This window comes from Drosophila teissieri, chromosome 3R (assembly GCF_016746235.2).
Source record: "Drosophila teissieri strain GT53w chromosome 3R, Prin_Dtei_1.1, whole genome shotgun sequence".
Classification (NCBI taxonomy): Eukaryota; Metazoa; Arthropoda; class Insecta; order Diptera; family Drosophilidae; genus Drosophila; species Drosophila teissieri.
In genome coordinates, this window is record NC_053032.1 from 22,811,013 (window position 1) to 22,823,314 (window position 12,302).

The 12,302-nt window shown below is 42.9% G+C and overlaps 6 protein-coding genes across 9 annotated transcripts; 3 read left to right on the plus strand and 3 right to left on the minus strand.

Annotated features, from left to right (window-relative positions):
- Nucleotides 1–84: 84 nt before the first annotated feature.
- LOC122619243 lies at nt 85–3,078 on the plus strand. Of its 2 annotated transcripts, XM_043796043.1 has the most exons (4): nt 85–1,055; nt 1,117–1,300; nt 1,352–1,550; nt 2,973–3,078. In XM_043796043.1, the coding sequence occupies exons 1-3, from the start codon at nt 210–212 to the stop codon at nt 1,522–1,524; spliced, it is 1,203 nt and encodes a 400-aa protein (XP_043651978.1). In that variant the 5' UTR covers nt 85–209; the 3' UTR covers nt 1,525–1,550; nt 2,973–3,078. The 2 variants fall into 2 exon arrangements, with proteins under 2 accessions (XP_043651978.1, XP_043651977.1); XM_043796042.1 differs by lacking the exon at nt 2,973–3,078 and having other exon boundaries at nt 1,352–1,602.
- Nucleotides 1,452–4,469, plus strand: LOC122619240. 3 transcript variants are annotated; one of them, XM_043796038.1, is made up of 4 exons: nt 1,452–1,550; nt 2,973–3,196; nt 3,256–4,122; nt 4,180–4,469. In XM_043796038.1, the coding sequence occupies exons 2-4, from the start codon at nt 2,986–2,988 to the stop codon at nt 4,374–4,376; spliced, it is 1,275 nt and encodes a 424-aa protein (XP_043651973.1). In that variant the 5' UTR covers nt 1,452–1,550; nt 2,973–2,985; the 3' UTR covers nt 4,377–4,469. The 3 variants fall into 3 exon arrangements, with proteins under 3 accessions (XP_043651973.1, XP_043651972.1, XP_043651974.1); XM_043796037.1 differs by lacking the exon at nt 1,452–1,550 and adding an exon at nt 2,624–2,700; XM_043796039.1 differs by lacking the exons at nt 1,452–1,550; nt 4,180–4,469 and adding an exon at nt 2,624–2,700 and having other exon boundaries at nt 3,256–4,127.
- Nucleotides 4,470–5,375: 906 nt separating this feature from the next.
- LOC122618924 lies at nt 5,376–5,961 on the minus strand. Its single transcript, XM_043795517.1, is given in 1 exon segment — nt 5,376–5,961. A coding segment is annotated over 1 exon segment (381 nt). The 5' UTR covers nt 5,757–5,961.
- A 195-nt stretch (nt 5,962–6,156) lies between these two features.
- On the minus strand, nt 6,157–7,650 carry LOC122620378. The gene is made up of 3 exons (XM_043797807.1): nt 7,018–7,650; nt 6,439–6,952; nt 6,157–6,383 (listed from the first exon to the last, which is right to left on the minus strand). Exons 1-3 carry the CDS (start codon nt 7,534–7,536, stop codon nt 6,226–6,228), a joined length of 1,191 nt encoding a protein of 396 aa, XP_043653742.1. The 5' UTR covers nt 7,537–7,650; the 3' UTR covers nt 6,157–6,225.
- Nucleotides 7,651–7,738: 88 nt separating this feature from the next.
- On the minus strand, nt 7,739–9,273 carry LOC122620377. Its single transcript, XM_043797806.1, has 3 exons — nt 8,681–9,273; nt 8,096–8,621; nt 7,739–8,037 (listed from the first exon to the last, which is right to left on the minus strand). Exons 1-3 carry the CDS (start codon nt 9,221–9,223, stop codon nt 7,853–7,855), a joined length of 1,254 nt encoding a protein of 417 aa, XP_043653741.1. The 5' UTR covers nt 9,224–9,273; the 3' UTR covers nt 7,739–7,852.
- Nucleotides 9,274–10,573: 1,300 nt separating this feature from the next.
- LOC122620373 lies at nt 10,574–12,242 on the plus strand. Its single transcript, XM_043797802.1, has 4 exons — nt 10,574–10,849; nt 10,943–11,445; nt 11,505–11,874; nt 11,941–12,242. The coding sequence occupies exons 1-4, from the start codon at nt 10,645–10,647 to the stop codon at nt 12,147–12,149; spliced, it is 1,287 nt and encodes a 428-aa protein (XP_043653737.1). The 5' UTR covers nt 10,574–10,644; the 3' UTR covers nt 12,150–12,242.
- Nucleotides 12,243–12,302: the final 60 nt, after the last annotated feature.

Consider the following 12,302-nt stretch of genomic DNA (forward strand, 5'->3'; position numbering starts at 1 on the left):
TGCACGTTGACTGTCGCTTCAAAATGGAATTTGTACGTCATGCTTGAAAAATTCCTTATTCCCAATTGCAACTTTAAACACTTTCAACGTTGGTAGAATTGAAATTATGTTGTCATCTTTCAGGTTCTTTTTGCATTAGAAATTTCACTCAATAGTTACACTTCCCAACAAAATTCAGAGATTAAAATTATATACGTTTTTTAATAGCCATGAAAGTACCGAAAATTCCCGACTGGGTTACCGCTCTCTCCTTGAACCAGGCAGTCCATTCCGTCCTGGAGGATGTGGACCAGATCATGGCCGTCATCCCAGGCGTTCACCTCATCCAGTTCCGCAACTGCACTGTGCTTCTGCCCATCCGGGTGAAGGTCCAGATGCGGGACTCCACAGTGAAGAACTTGTTCTTTCTACTGAAGGCACAACATGGCAGCGACCTGCAGGCCATGGTGATGAACCAGCTGAAGATGTTCCAAAGGGAGCAACAGGTTTACCACAATGTCCTGCCCAAGTTCGAGGCACTCTACAGGGAGGTGGGCAAGGAGGTGTCCTTTGGTCCGAGGGCTTTCAAGCTGGACTACAACATCGGTGTTCCGTACGTGCTGCTAGAGGATCTCAAGTCCAAACATTACAAAAACGTTGAACGGCAGGATGGCTTCAAGAAATTGTGCCTGAAGCAGGTGCTCAAGAAACTGGCGCAGTTCCATGCCGCCTCCGTCGTGTGTGTGGAAAAGCATGGTGCTTTCAGCAAACTACTGGCCAACGGAGTCTACACAAAGGCCAACCAATCCATCCTGCAGGATCTGAACGATCCGGAGACCTTCCTTTCTCAGTTGCGTCGCTGGCGCTTGGGCGATCATTTCCACAAACGATTCGTGGAAAAGGAGAAGGACCTCGTCGATGAGCTGTTAAAGCTCCATTCCACCGACTCCAAGGAATTCAATGTCCTGAATCACTGCGACTGTTGGGTGAACAACGTGATGTTCAAGTTTGACGACACCGGCCATGTGGAGGACACCGCCCTGCTCGATTTCCAGTTGGTCAAATATGGATCTCCTGTGGGTTTTCTGTTTTTTTAGTTTCTTAGTAAATCCATGCTTACTTAATTACCTTTTCCAGGTCCTTGATCTGTATTACACCATCCTGTCGTCGGCTGAGAAGGACATAAAACTAGCCCAGTTTGACAACACGGTTCAGTACTACTTCTACCACTTGCTGGAAAACCTCAGAGCCCTAAAATTCCAAGGCAGTCTGCCGCAGCTGCAGCATATTCGCGATGCCCTCAACAAAAACGGACTGGCTGGTGGGTAAGAAATACTAACTACATTGAATCTAATCAGTGAAGTGGTTTCAGCGTATGTGGTGGTCACTCGGGCGCTGCCCATAACGATGATGAATCAGTTTGAAGACGAGGTAAACGAACGATATGCCTCCAAAATGAAGTGCGCCATGTTCACCAGCCGGAAATACATCCAGGCGATGAAGGATATCCTGCCCTGGATGGAGGAGCGCTCCCTGCTCAATTAGCGGAGACAGCTTATTGAATGAAAGAGGTATACACAGGCCGTCAATTGATTCAGGTACAATGCTCAATAAACTTGATTAGCCGCCTTATCAATTTTGTTTGGATTGATTTCGTGTTGAAGTGCCAGTCATGTTGGTACGCCTTTTTAAACACATTATTTCGACATTTTCGCATGGTCTTGCGACTGTTATTAATAAAACCCATAATCACAAACTAACTTTAATAAAGCTTCAATCAAAATTGATAATAATTCTTATCAAACGGCCACGAGCCAATGACACATATTCCCTACTCGGACAATCCCCCATTTTTCCGACTTGGGATGACGAAGCTGTTCCAATTAACAAGTTTCAGCTGTTTAATAGACCCCAATGGGTTTAGATACGTATTGAAACATGAGTGGCGACAATGAACTGAACTATTTGTGTGGAATTTAAATGAATTTGTGGGACAACAATTAAGTTCTATGTCAACATTACTTCCACATAGAGATGTATCTACGAAATTTCAACAAGGGGTTGTTGCTTCATCATTTACAGTATTCAAACTTATCTAAATCAATAAATCAGCCAATGAATTCTGCTAATAGCTTTAATAGTTTCTTCTAATTGCTTGCCCATCAAATTAAAAAATATAGTGTGGTGAGAACTTGTATTGAAGTGAGTAGGTAAGAACTAATCTGTTGCCAAAAATGAGGACTTTGGTTGTATTGGTATGATTTATAGTTCTTATAGATTATTTTGTGAATGCCCATAATTTACATACGTAGTGATAAGATAACTCAGAAATTTGGGCGCTGGAACCCCTAAACAATGTCAAATCTCAGGAATACCATTGAAAATGGGTTATTGCAGGTCAATTAAGATATGGGAACCCATTACATGGTCTAGTCTTAACCTTTGCTCTGCATCATATCTAGTCTCGGTGGTATGGGTATGGGTATGGGTATGGGTACGCCTAAACCAAAACCCGTTTACGCTATCAGTTCGGCCCAAACACAGATACGCATGCACACACACACACACACGAGCGCACTTGCCTGCGGGGTACTATTAGTATAAAAGTATGCGAGCCGGACGGAGAGTTCAGTATTTGCTTGTCGTTGGAAATCGTCGGTCACAGCAGCAGTGTTTTCTCCGAGCGGGAATTTAAATTGGAATTAGAAATCCGCAAAGTCGGTCAGTAATAAATAACAATTGTATCAAATAGGATGGGCCGTTCGCAGGCAATCAAATAATCAAATACTAAATATTTAAGCTGTGATATTTATGCTGTGCAACCAAAAGTGCAAATATTTTAGACTTTGATCAGGCTTACACCTGATGCTTTCGCTTTCGTTAACTGCAATTAAAACTAATGTGAAATGCAACGTAACTATTTTGATTGCTTCGAACTTGAACCGCTGATCGTTTCCGCCGCGAAAGTCAATTAATTGATCTACCGTTTTCAGCATCAGCCTCGAAATGTCGCCAAACAGCTCGGAAAAGCCCGTCAATCCCAACGAGCACCTGCACATACCGAAGTGGGTGAATGAGGACTACTTCCTGCCGATCATCCAAGAGGATGTGGACAACTTTGACAAGATCGTGAACTTTGTGCCCATTGCGGCCACTGCGCCCGGCGAAAACTACACCTCCATTATGATCCGAGTCATTGTAGATATACTGCTGAAAGGTCAGTCACTCAACAAGTAAGATAGTTCAAGACTTATGCAAGCCAACTCCCATTTTCAGATGGCAGCGAGCAGAAGGTGTCGTACATTTTGAAAACCATGCTGGAGGCGGACAGTGGAGCGGATGTGGTCAATAACATGGGACTGTTTCCCAAGGAGAGGAAGATGTACGAGGTGCACATCCCGCAGTTCGTAAAGCTCTACAAGGGGGCGGGCCTGGAAATCGAGTTGGCGCCCAAGTGTCTCCATGTCGAGGCCACCGCCGAGTTGATTACCCTGGTTTTCGAGGATCTGAGTCGGCAGAAATTCCAGAATTTCGATCGGCTAAAGGGATTTGATCTGCCGCACATGCGCCAAGTGCTCCGCAAACTGGCCGAACTGCATGCTGCATCCGCGGTGGCCAAGGAAATCAATGGCCCCTACGATCCCATGTACTTCATGTCCATGTACAACGAGCAGAGTCGATATATGATTGAAGCTGTGGGTAAGCTGCGGCAGGAACAGTTCATCAAGGCAATGCACAACTGGGAGCTCGAGAATGTCGAAAGTTATGTCGCCCGGTTGTGGAGCCCCATGGAGGTGTTCGAGGTGGGTTTGCACATCAACCAGGTGGACGAGAACGAGTTCAATGTGCTGAACCACGGCGACTGTTGGTCCAACAACATAATGTTCAATTACAAGGACAATGGCGAGATCGATAGGACCTTGTTCGTCGATCTGCAGATTGGCAAGTGGGGCAGCCCGGCCCAAGATCTTTGGTACCTGATCACAACATCCGCCTCGCTGGATATCAAAGTCAAGGAATTCGATCACTTTATTTACATCTATCACCAGCGCCTGGCGGAATGCCTAAAGCTGCTGAACTACTCGAAACCCATTCCCACGCTCAGGGATCTGCACGTCATGATGCTGAAGTATGGCTACTGGGGTTAGTATACTGTCGGTTATATATTTAATGAGCTGCAATGAATATTTCAATTAATAGGACCTCTCACTGCCCTGGGTGTGATGGTGGCCACACTTATGCCCACGGACAAGGACTCCAACATAAAAATGATGATGTCCCCAGGACCCGAGGGCGATGCTCTGCGATACAGGACCTTTAGCAACCCCTACTACGTCAAAGCCATGAAGCAGCTTCTACCTTTCTTCGATAACAAGGGACTCTTGAAGTCGAACTAGCTTTAATGACGGATTTCAATGGTGGTTTAGCCAATTTGCTGTGATATCATATATCATAAGCACATGCAATAAATAAGAATTTCATTTAACTTACACATACTTCGTTGGGTTGCATTATTAAATTGCTTTCGCGAACTTAGCCTACTAACAAAACCCCCAACGAAGCGCAGAAAACAATCATCATGACTGGCTAAAAATGGTTTCATGAGTGTTGAGCTTGAAATGGGTCCAAATGACGACGTCTTCAAACTTTGGTTCCGTATGACAAAACTTTGAACTTTCTGCGAGTTTGTGAGCTTTAGATTCATCAACTAGTGACGTACAGCAATAAACAGCAATAAACAGGTGTTAATTAACTTTTCGCGTTTAATGCTTATCAATCAATTAACGAAAATAGGCATTGGTGATAACTATTTTTTTCTTGATAAACAGAAAAACAAAGGGTTTGGAATAGACCTCAGACTTTTCTGTAATCGTGTTGACATCTATTGACTTCTACGAACCAAAAACCGCACTTGTTTGCCACACTCCGTAAATCCATGTAATCAGCCGGAAACATTCTATACAATAATTGCACACCCAGCAGTTGACATTGATGGCAAAAACTGCGTCACAATGAGGTTTTAATTGCCCGAGCCATTCTATATATGCAATTAGGAACACGCAAATAATTCTCATTCATTCGGCTCTCGGATGAGCAGCCATAGAATGATGTAAATTAGCGATTCAGATGAGGCAAACATTTAAATTGTTTGTTTTTCAACTTATAGCTTGGGTTGACATGTGTTGTGGCAAAACCGTGCTTATCATACCGCAAAAATGTAGATAGCTTATATGCATCTGTCAAATAAGAAAGTTCAAGGTGGCAAAAGTGCTGGGCTGAATTATAATTGATTTATTTATACACCTTTCTGGACATTTTAACTACCTTTTTATCATACCTTTGTATATATGATGAGTTCATCCCAGTTTGGCATCGATGTTCCGGCTCCAGAAGCATCAGATCGAAACCAGATCGAATGCCAGAGGAAACAGCTTGCTGATTTGAAAGCTCAGCAGCATGCAGTCGTCGAAGGATCCAGAATCCTTATACTTGAACATAATGTTGCGCAGGTGCAGGTCTCCGTGGCAAAGCACCCAGTACTCGTCCTTTTTCTGGTTTCTTCGAATATCCTTCCACTCCTCAACTCATCGCTCCAGGAAATCGTCCTTGATGATTTCGAAGTACGGCTTGTACTTATGCAGCTCCGGCTTCTTACCCAAAAGTTCCACAAAGAATTCCATTCCAGTTTTCATAAAGGGCACGGTCAGGACGTGTGGCATCTTAAACAATCCGTGAGTGTACGGCTCTAGGAACTCTGGTTGCTGAAAACAATTCATGGGCTTCCAGAACACGGGCTATGAACTCGGAGTTGAACCACTCAGGTGGCACCAATTCGTCATCATTATACTGATTGTTTTTGGGTTTCCCGGACATTCTGATTCCTAACTTCTATAGCGATTTACAACTAAGTGCTATCTGAACAATAGTTCAATGTCAATGGAACCTAAATTGAATTTTGGAATGAATTCCGTTTTTAATGGATATGTGTGGGATTCAAAAAGCTTCAAAAAGCATCAAGATAAAGAAGAGCTTTTCGTTTTGTTTTGAAATAAATTTGTGTTGCTTCTCTCACTTGGAGCACCGAAAGAGAAATACGAGAAAAACTCATTCGAACGTTACCAAAACACCAGCCTTATCATTTAATAGAAGTATCATCTCTTCTCTTTGGTGTATATCCATAAAACTTTTATTGTCGGTTATCTGACTAATACTGCTCTTAAAAACATTTGTCTTCGGTGTATAATCTTATGATTCTTCAAAATATCCAGATCTTTCAAACCGGGCCAGCATTACTTTACATTCTTCAATAAAATCCCGTAACTTTTCATCACTTTCATCATTAGATGCGGTTTCAAGGCTAAGACCTACCGACGTGGGCAAGTAGGTGGTGATAAATAGGAACTCTGAAATAGGAACTATATAATTAAGACCGCAACCTATAAGCAGATACAACCATACCGTAATATTTTACGCGGCTCATTTCCTTCCAGAAGGCAATGGGATCGGGCAGTACTCCGTAATAGCCAATCTTTTTGAGGGTTTCGCGCAGCACTGAGAAGTAGTAGTTCAGTAAGGTCTCGAATTGACCAATGCGCTGTTCCCGGCCCATTATCATGTAAATGGAATACATCAGGTCCACGGCAAGAGGAGTAACATAGCATCCTTGGTAGTCGAGCTGCATGCAATCCTCGAAGCTTCCGGTTTCCTCATTATGCTTGAACAATATGTTCCGTATGTGGTAGTCCCCATGGCAGAGAACGTAGTATCCAGGCTGGGGATTGGTTTGGTACTCCTTCATGATATCACGAATTCGGTCCTTATAATCGACTTCGATCTTCTCGAAGTGCGGCTTGTATCTTTCCAACTCAGGATTGCGGCCCAAAAAGTCCTTAAACGAACCCATGCCCGAGGTCATAAAGGGAAGATCAACTAGACAGAAGCCATCCTTGAATTCCTTAACGAACTCTGGTCGCTAATTGGGAAATAATTTATTTGGCAGTTGTAAAATGTGATATTATTCATAGATTTTTGACGTACCTCGTTAATAATCTTCATGCTAAGTGCATGAAATTTGGCCAGCTTTGAATAGGCACCACAGATCTCCTCATGCGTGAGCGAGCGATTTCGCACCATGGCATAACCCATCTCGGCCAGATCCTCGAAGATCATAACTTGACGTGGCTCCAGACTATAATATATACAGTCTGCGTACAGCCTGGATGTGTCATTGCTTTCTCGCAATATTCTCGCGTACGCTGGCAGGACCTTCGTATACATGCCTATTTCAGTTTTAAATATAGCCGATTTGGCAAACATTTCCAAGGCATTTTTAATAATTAGCGACTTGGAAAAGGATCCCTTCTGGGTTGTGTACTCCACTCGCGCACGAATTATTGCACTGGCATAGTTATCTCCTTTGGCACTTCCTGGGTTGCAATCCAGTTTGGTAACCTTGAGGTCCGCTTCTTTTTCGCAGCTACTCAGAACTTCTGTCACAAACTGCACATTCAACCATTCCGGGGCACTCCACTGATCAGCTAAGCTATCTTCAGCCATGTTCTAGTCCGTAAATCAATATAACTAATACTGATAGTTACTTTTTCAAGTAATACCGTATAAATTTGATATAAAAAGTCGTAGGGCTGTAGAGAAGCGTGATGACTAAACGCCCGAGGGAAACTAAAAACATTCACGTTCGCCGGATTATTTGCTTTTTTCATCGAGCTTTCAAGCTCTTTGAAACTCACTAAAATGGGTCTTGTTTTCTATTGTTTCGACGACAAAAAGCTTACATATTATTAATATATTTAAATTGTACATATGTTTCCTATTCAAACTTGATTTATTTCTTTTACAAACGCATTTACGCCTTTTACAATTCCTCAAAATATCCCGATTTCTCGAATCTGGCCAATACAGATTTGGTATCTTCTACAAAATCTTCCAGTTGATATAGTTTCAAACGCGCTTCTTCGTTGTGCAGCATATCCGCTAAATCCAACTTGTGGGTTCGCAACCCAGTGGAAACTGGCAAGAAGGTGCTCAGCAGTAGAAACTCTAAAACAAATACAATGTCATTATTAATTCCTTTAGCCAGAGGACGACTTGAAATTACCGTAATATCTATGGCGTTTCATTTCCGCCCAAAATCCCTGAGGCGTGGGCATTGACCCTTGGTAGCCAATCGTCTTGAGAGTCTCTTGGAGGACGGATAGGTAGTAGTTCAGCAAAGTCTCTACCTCCTCTCTTCGCTGTGCCGGCCCCATCAGCATGTAAATGGAGTACATGAGATCGACGGCCATTGGAGCCACATTGCAGCCCTGATAATCCAGCAGCATGCAGTCCTCCAAACATCCAGTTTCCCTATTGTGCTTAAACATCATGTTGCGGGAATGGAAATCTGCGTGGCAGAGTACGTTGTATCCTGGCTGTGGATGGTTTCGATACTCCTGCATGGTCGCCCGCAATCGGTCCTTAAAGTGCAGACTAATCTTCTCGAAATGCGGCTGGTATTTGTTCAGTTCAGGAATGCGGCCCAACAGTTCCGTAAAGGGAGCCATGCCTCCGTTTATAATGGGACTGTCTATCAGTCCGGGCATGTCACATAATCCGTACTTGAACTCCCTCAGATACTCAGGTTGCTGAAAAATAGGGTATTATACCGTATTTGAAATGCACTTTTCAATCGATTGCTACTAACCTCGTGAATGAACTTCATACTGATGGCGTGGATCTTGGCCAACTTGGCGTAGGCACTGCAGATTTCCTCCTGCGTAAGGAAACGATCGCGCACAACTGCATATCCCATCTCGACCAGATCGTCAAAGATGATAATCTGATGTGGCTGCAGACTGTGGTAGATGCAGTTCACATATAGCTTGCTTGGATCCTTCACTGTTCGCAGAATCCTCTCCCACTCGGGCAGGACCTTGCTGTACATTGCAATCTCAGTTGAGAATAGTGGAGAGTCTTTAAACATATCCTTTTTCACACCCTCCTCCACGGGCATCGTTTTTATGATAAGCGACTTGGTGAGGTTTCCATTCTGCGTTGTATAATCCACCGTAGCTCGAAACATAATACTGGCATAGTGATCGCCTTTGGCACTGGCCGGTGTGAAACTCAAGTTGGTAACCTTCAGATTCGAATCCTTTTCGTGGTCACTCAACACCTGACTTATGAACTGAACATTCAGCCACTCCGGAGGAGTCATCTCGTCGGCATTGAAACTTTCCTCGGCCATGTTGTCGCACCTTTGGTTATATTTCTTATACTGCTTTCAAATTGGTAACGAGAGAGCCCTATATATGTGTATTCGAATTGTTAGAGCTTTTGGTGTAAGTGTGTGTCAATGTAAAGAACGAAGTTGTGAAATTGTTATCAGTTGGTTTTGGCTCGCAAGTTACCTGAGAGCTAACTAAAGTCTCTCTGTTAAGTTTCCAGTTTGTTTGGGGCTTTTGAGCTTTTGAAAATAATCACAAACGTAAACATATCTGGCACTCTCTTAAAGAATAAGCTTTTCGATCAATTTCAAAATTTGTTTAAATATTGAAGCATAGTGCGAAACTAAGTGCTGGCATATCGTCAGTAGGAAGTAGGATTTCGTAATAAGAGCTTCACGATGTAGGAGTTATAGTGAAGAGATAGATGAGCATATCACAAAGCCATGGCTAATTGGTTCCGGAAAGAATATATACTAACAGCTTTGTAAGTTAGCTCTAAATATTTCCAACTTACCGACTTAACCCAATTTCGAATGTTTATCTTTACACATCCAAGTTTCAGCCGACTTATGAGGGACATCCATTCTATCGACTACGAAAAGGAAAAATGTGTGCATAAACAGCAATCACCTCTAAATTAAACTAAACTTTTAGTGATCCACTGGCATAAATTCGGATAAATATTTGAATATTACTTGACTAGACTCTGTAGTTATGATTTGTTTACTACCAGTTTACAGTGATCATCAAAACTAATCTCGCAACTCACAGGTGACGTCTCCAACAATATAAAAACTTCATGATGACTAGCTGGGTATAAGACAAAATGGCAAACAAAAATAAATGCTATTTTTGTGTGTCTATGATAATGAGTTAGCAAAAAAATGCCTAATTAATAATTATACAAGCACGCGTGTTACGAATTATTTTACTACTATCAGTGCAGCAAAAACAAACAAGCTATCTATATACGATTGCTGTTAAATAATTAAAACAACAAAAACTTTCTTTGTATCGGTAAAACCCAATAATCGGTGGGCTATCAAAAAACCATCTATCAATTGATTGTCAAGGCCTGATAAGTTTTGTTAGCCATGCCAAATTTTCAAATACTCTTTAAAAAGGCGTCAAAAAAAGAGAGGAAAGAACAACTCATTTAAAACATGTAACTGCAAATTACAAAACAAAATTTGTATATGCAAAAAAATGTTTGGAGCATTTATCAATTGATACGCAATTGATACGACTGAGATAATGGTCTCATATAGGTTCCAAATATAATAGCGATTTCGTATTACCCCACAACACGAAATGGGTTTAATGATAAGGGCCGCTAGAGAGACCCGATTTAAAGGTCTACCGAAAGAGACTAAAATCTCAGTTCCAAACTAGCAGTTGCCGGAGGAGGTTGTGCTGGCCAAATACAAAAATTAACATCAATATGTCCGACAGCGATGAGATCGTCAACCCCAATGAGCATCTGATCATTCCCGATTGGATCAATGAAAAGTATTTCGAAGGTGTACTGGCCAAAGACGAACCCGACCATGTCAAAGTCTTGAAGTTCACCGTAGTGGCGGCGATTCCGCCCGGCGAGAATTTCACTTCGACTATGCTGAGGGTTTATATCAAACTGGAAATGAAAGGTGAGTTGGCGATAAGCGTGTGCCAATCAGCATGTTGGCTGATGAAATTTACACGAATACGGATAAAATAAACTGGCAACATCACTTTTGCAGATGGTAGCGTCAAGACCAAAACATACATTTTCAAGACGATGCTGCCCGAGGAGCGAGGAGGCAGCGACATCACGGAGTTCGGCCTCTTTCCCAAGGAGGCCATGATGTACAGGACGTACCTTCCTGCCTTCGAGGCCCTCTACAAGGATGTGGGCTGGGACATTCAGCTGACGCCCAAGTGCCTGCACACCGAGGAGCGCGAAGGAGACATCCACTTCATCTTCGAGGACCTGTGCGTGCAGGGGTACAAGAACATGGATCGCACGAAAGGCCTGGACATGGAGCACATGACCAAGTGCCTGCACAAACTGGCCGAGTACCATGCGGCCAGTGCGGTTTACGAGGAGCGCCATGGTGCCTATCCCAGTGAATTCAGTGAGGGATTCGTTAAGAAGGAGGTGAAGAAATTCCACGTTGATGGGTTCCAGCTGAAGGAGAAGGCCTACAAGAAGGCAATGCTCTCGTGGGGCTTGAAAGACGCCGACAAATATATTAAGGCATTTGTAGGTTTCAAATTATTCAAATTCCAAGTGCTGGACTAACAACAATGTATTTCTTTTAGCCCACTGTTGACCAGTATTGGGCGCAATGCCTAAGTACTTTGGACTTGAATCCCGATGAGTTCCATGTACTTAACCACGGCGACTTTTGGTCGAGCAATCTAATGAGCAAATATCTGCCGGACGGAACTCTCGAGAAGCTGCTACTAATCGACTTCCAGATTGTCATGTGGGCCAGTCCGGCAGTGGATCTGCTTTTCTTCCTCACCCTCTCCCCCAGCAACGAGTTGCGCATCAAGGAGTTCGATCACTTCGTAAGGATATACTGGGAACGTCTCATCGAGTGCTTAAAGGTCTTGAAGCTGAAGAAGCCCTTGCCAAAACTTCGCGATCTTCAAAACTCCATGAACAACAAGAACCACTCGTTCTATGGTAGGTTTCAAATGCAATGATTATTGCTATGGATACCTAAAACATGTAATTGTAATTCTTCCGCAGCTTTCTTCAGCATCACAAACCACTTGCCCATTATCGTTTTCCCCACCGACAAGGACAGCAACATACACAACATGTCCGCCCAAACGGAGGAAGGCGAAAACTTTAGGTTACGTTTGCTCTCAAATCCCGCCTTTGGAAACGTTATGAAGGATCTGTACCCCTTTTTGTATAACCGTGGAATTCTGAACTTTGAGGACTACGATGTCTGATTTGTTGTGCGGCAATAAAATAGTAGGAAGTATTACGAAATCTTGTTTATCTAGGAGTATCTCAGAAGTGTGCTGATAAGCTTATCAGTATAAATTGGCAGTCATTAAGTTAATCGTTGGTTACCTATGATAATAAAGACGATAAGATCTTTT

Coding starts and splice junctions, on each gene's coding strand:
- LOC122619243 (XM_043796043.1), top strand. CDS start 210: ATGAAAGTACCGAAAATTCCCGACTGGGTTACCGCTCTCTCCTTGAAC. Junction 1,056..1,116: donor TGGTCAAATATGGATCTCCT/GTGGGTTTTCTG, acceptor TACCTTTTCCAG/GTCCTTGATCTGTATTACAC. Junction 1,301..1,351: donor CAACAAAAACGGACTGGCTG/GTGGGTAAGAAA, acceptor AAGTGGTTTCAG/CGTATGTGGTGGTCACTCGG.
- LOC122619240 (XM_043796038.1), top strand. CDS start 2,986: ATGTCGCCAAACAGCTCGGAAAAGCCCGTCAATCCCAACGAGCACCTG. Junction 3,197..3,255: donor TGTAGATATACTGCTGAAAG/GTCAGTCACTCA, acceptor TCCCATTTTCAG/ATGGCAGCGAGCAGAAGGTG. Junction 4,123..4,179: donor GCTGAAGTATGGCTACTGGG/GTTAGTATACTG, acceptor TTCAATTAATAG/GACCTCTCACTGCCCTGGGT.
- LOC122620378 (XM_043797807.1), bottom strand. CDS start 7,536: ATGGCTGAAGATAGCTTAGCTGATCAGTGGAGTGCCCCGGAATGGTTG. Junction 6,953..7,017: donor GCATGAAGATTATTAACGAG/GTACGTCAAAAA, acceptor TTTCCCAATTAG/CGACCAGAGTTCGTTAAGGA. Junction 6,384..6,438: donor GAGCCGCGTAAAATATTACG/GTATGGTTGTAT, acceptor TTCCTATTTCAG/AGTTCCTATTTATCACCACC.
- LOC122620377 (XM_043797806.1), bottom strand. CDS start 9,223: ATGGCCGAGGAAAGTTTCAATGCCGACGAGATGACTCCTCCGGAGTGG. Junction 8,622..8,680: donor GTATGAAGTTCATTCACGAG/GTTAGTAGCAAT, acceptor CCTATTTTTCAG/CAACCTGAGTATCTGAGGGA. Junction 8,038..8,095: donor GAAACGCCATAGATATTACG/GTAATTTCAAGT, acceptor TATTTGTTTTAG/AGTTTCTACTGCTGAGCACC.
- LOC122620373 (XM_043797802.1), top strand. CDS start 10,645: ATGTCCGACAGCGATGAGATCGTCAACCCCAATGAGCATCTGATCATT. Junction 10,850..10,942: donor TATCAAACTGGAAATGAAAG/GTGAGTTGGCGA, acceptor TCACTTTTGCAG/ATGGTAGCGTCAAGACCAAA. Junction 11,446..11,504: donor ACAAATATATTAAGGCATTT/GTAGGTTTCAAA, acceptor TATTTCTTTTAG/CCCACTGTTGACCAGTATTG.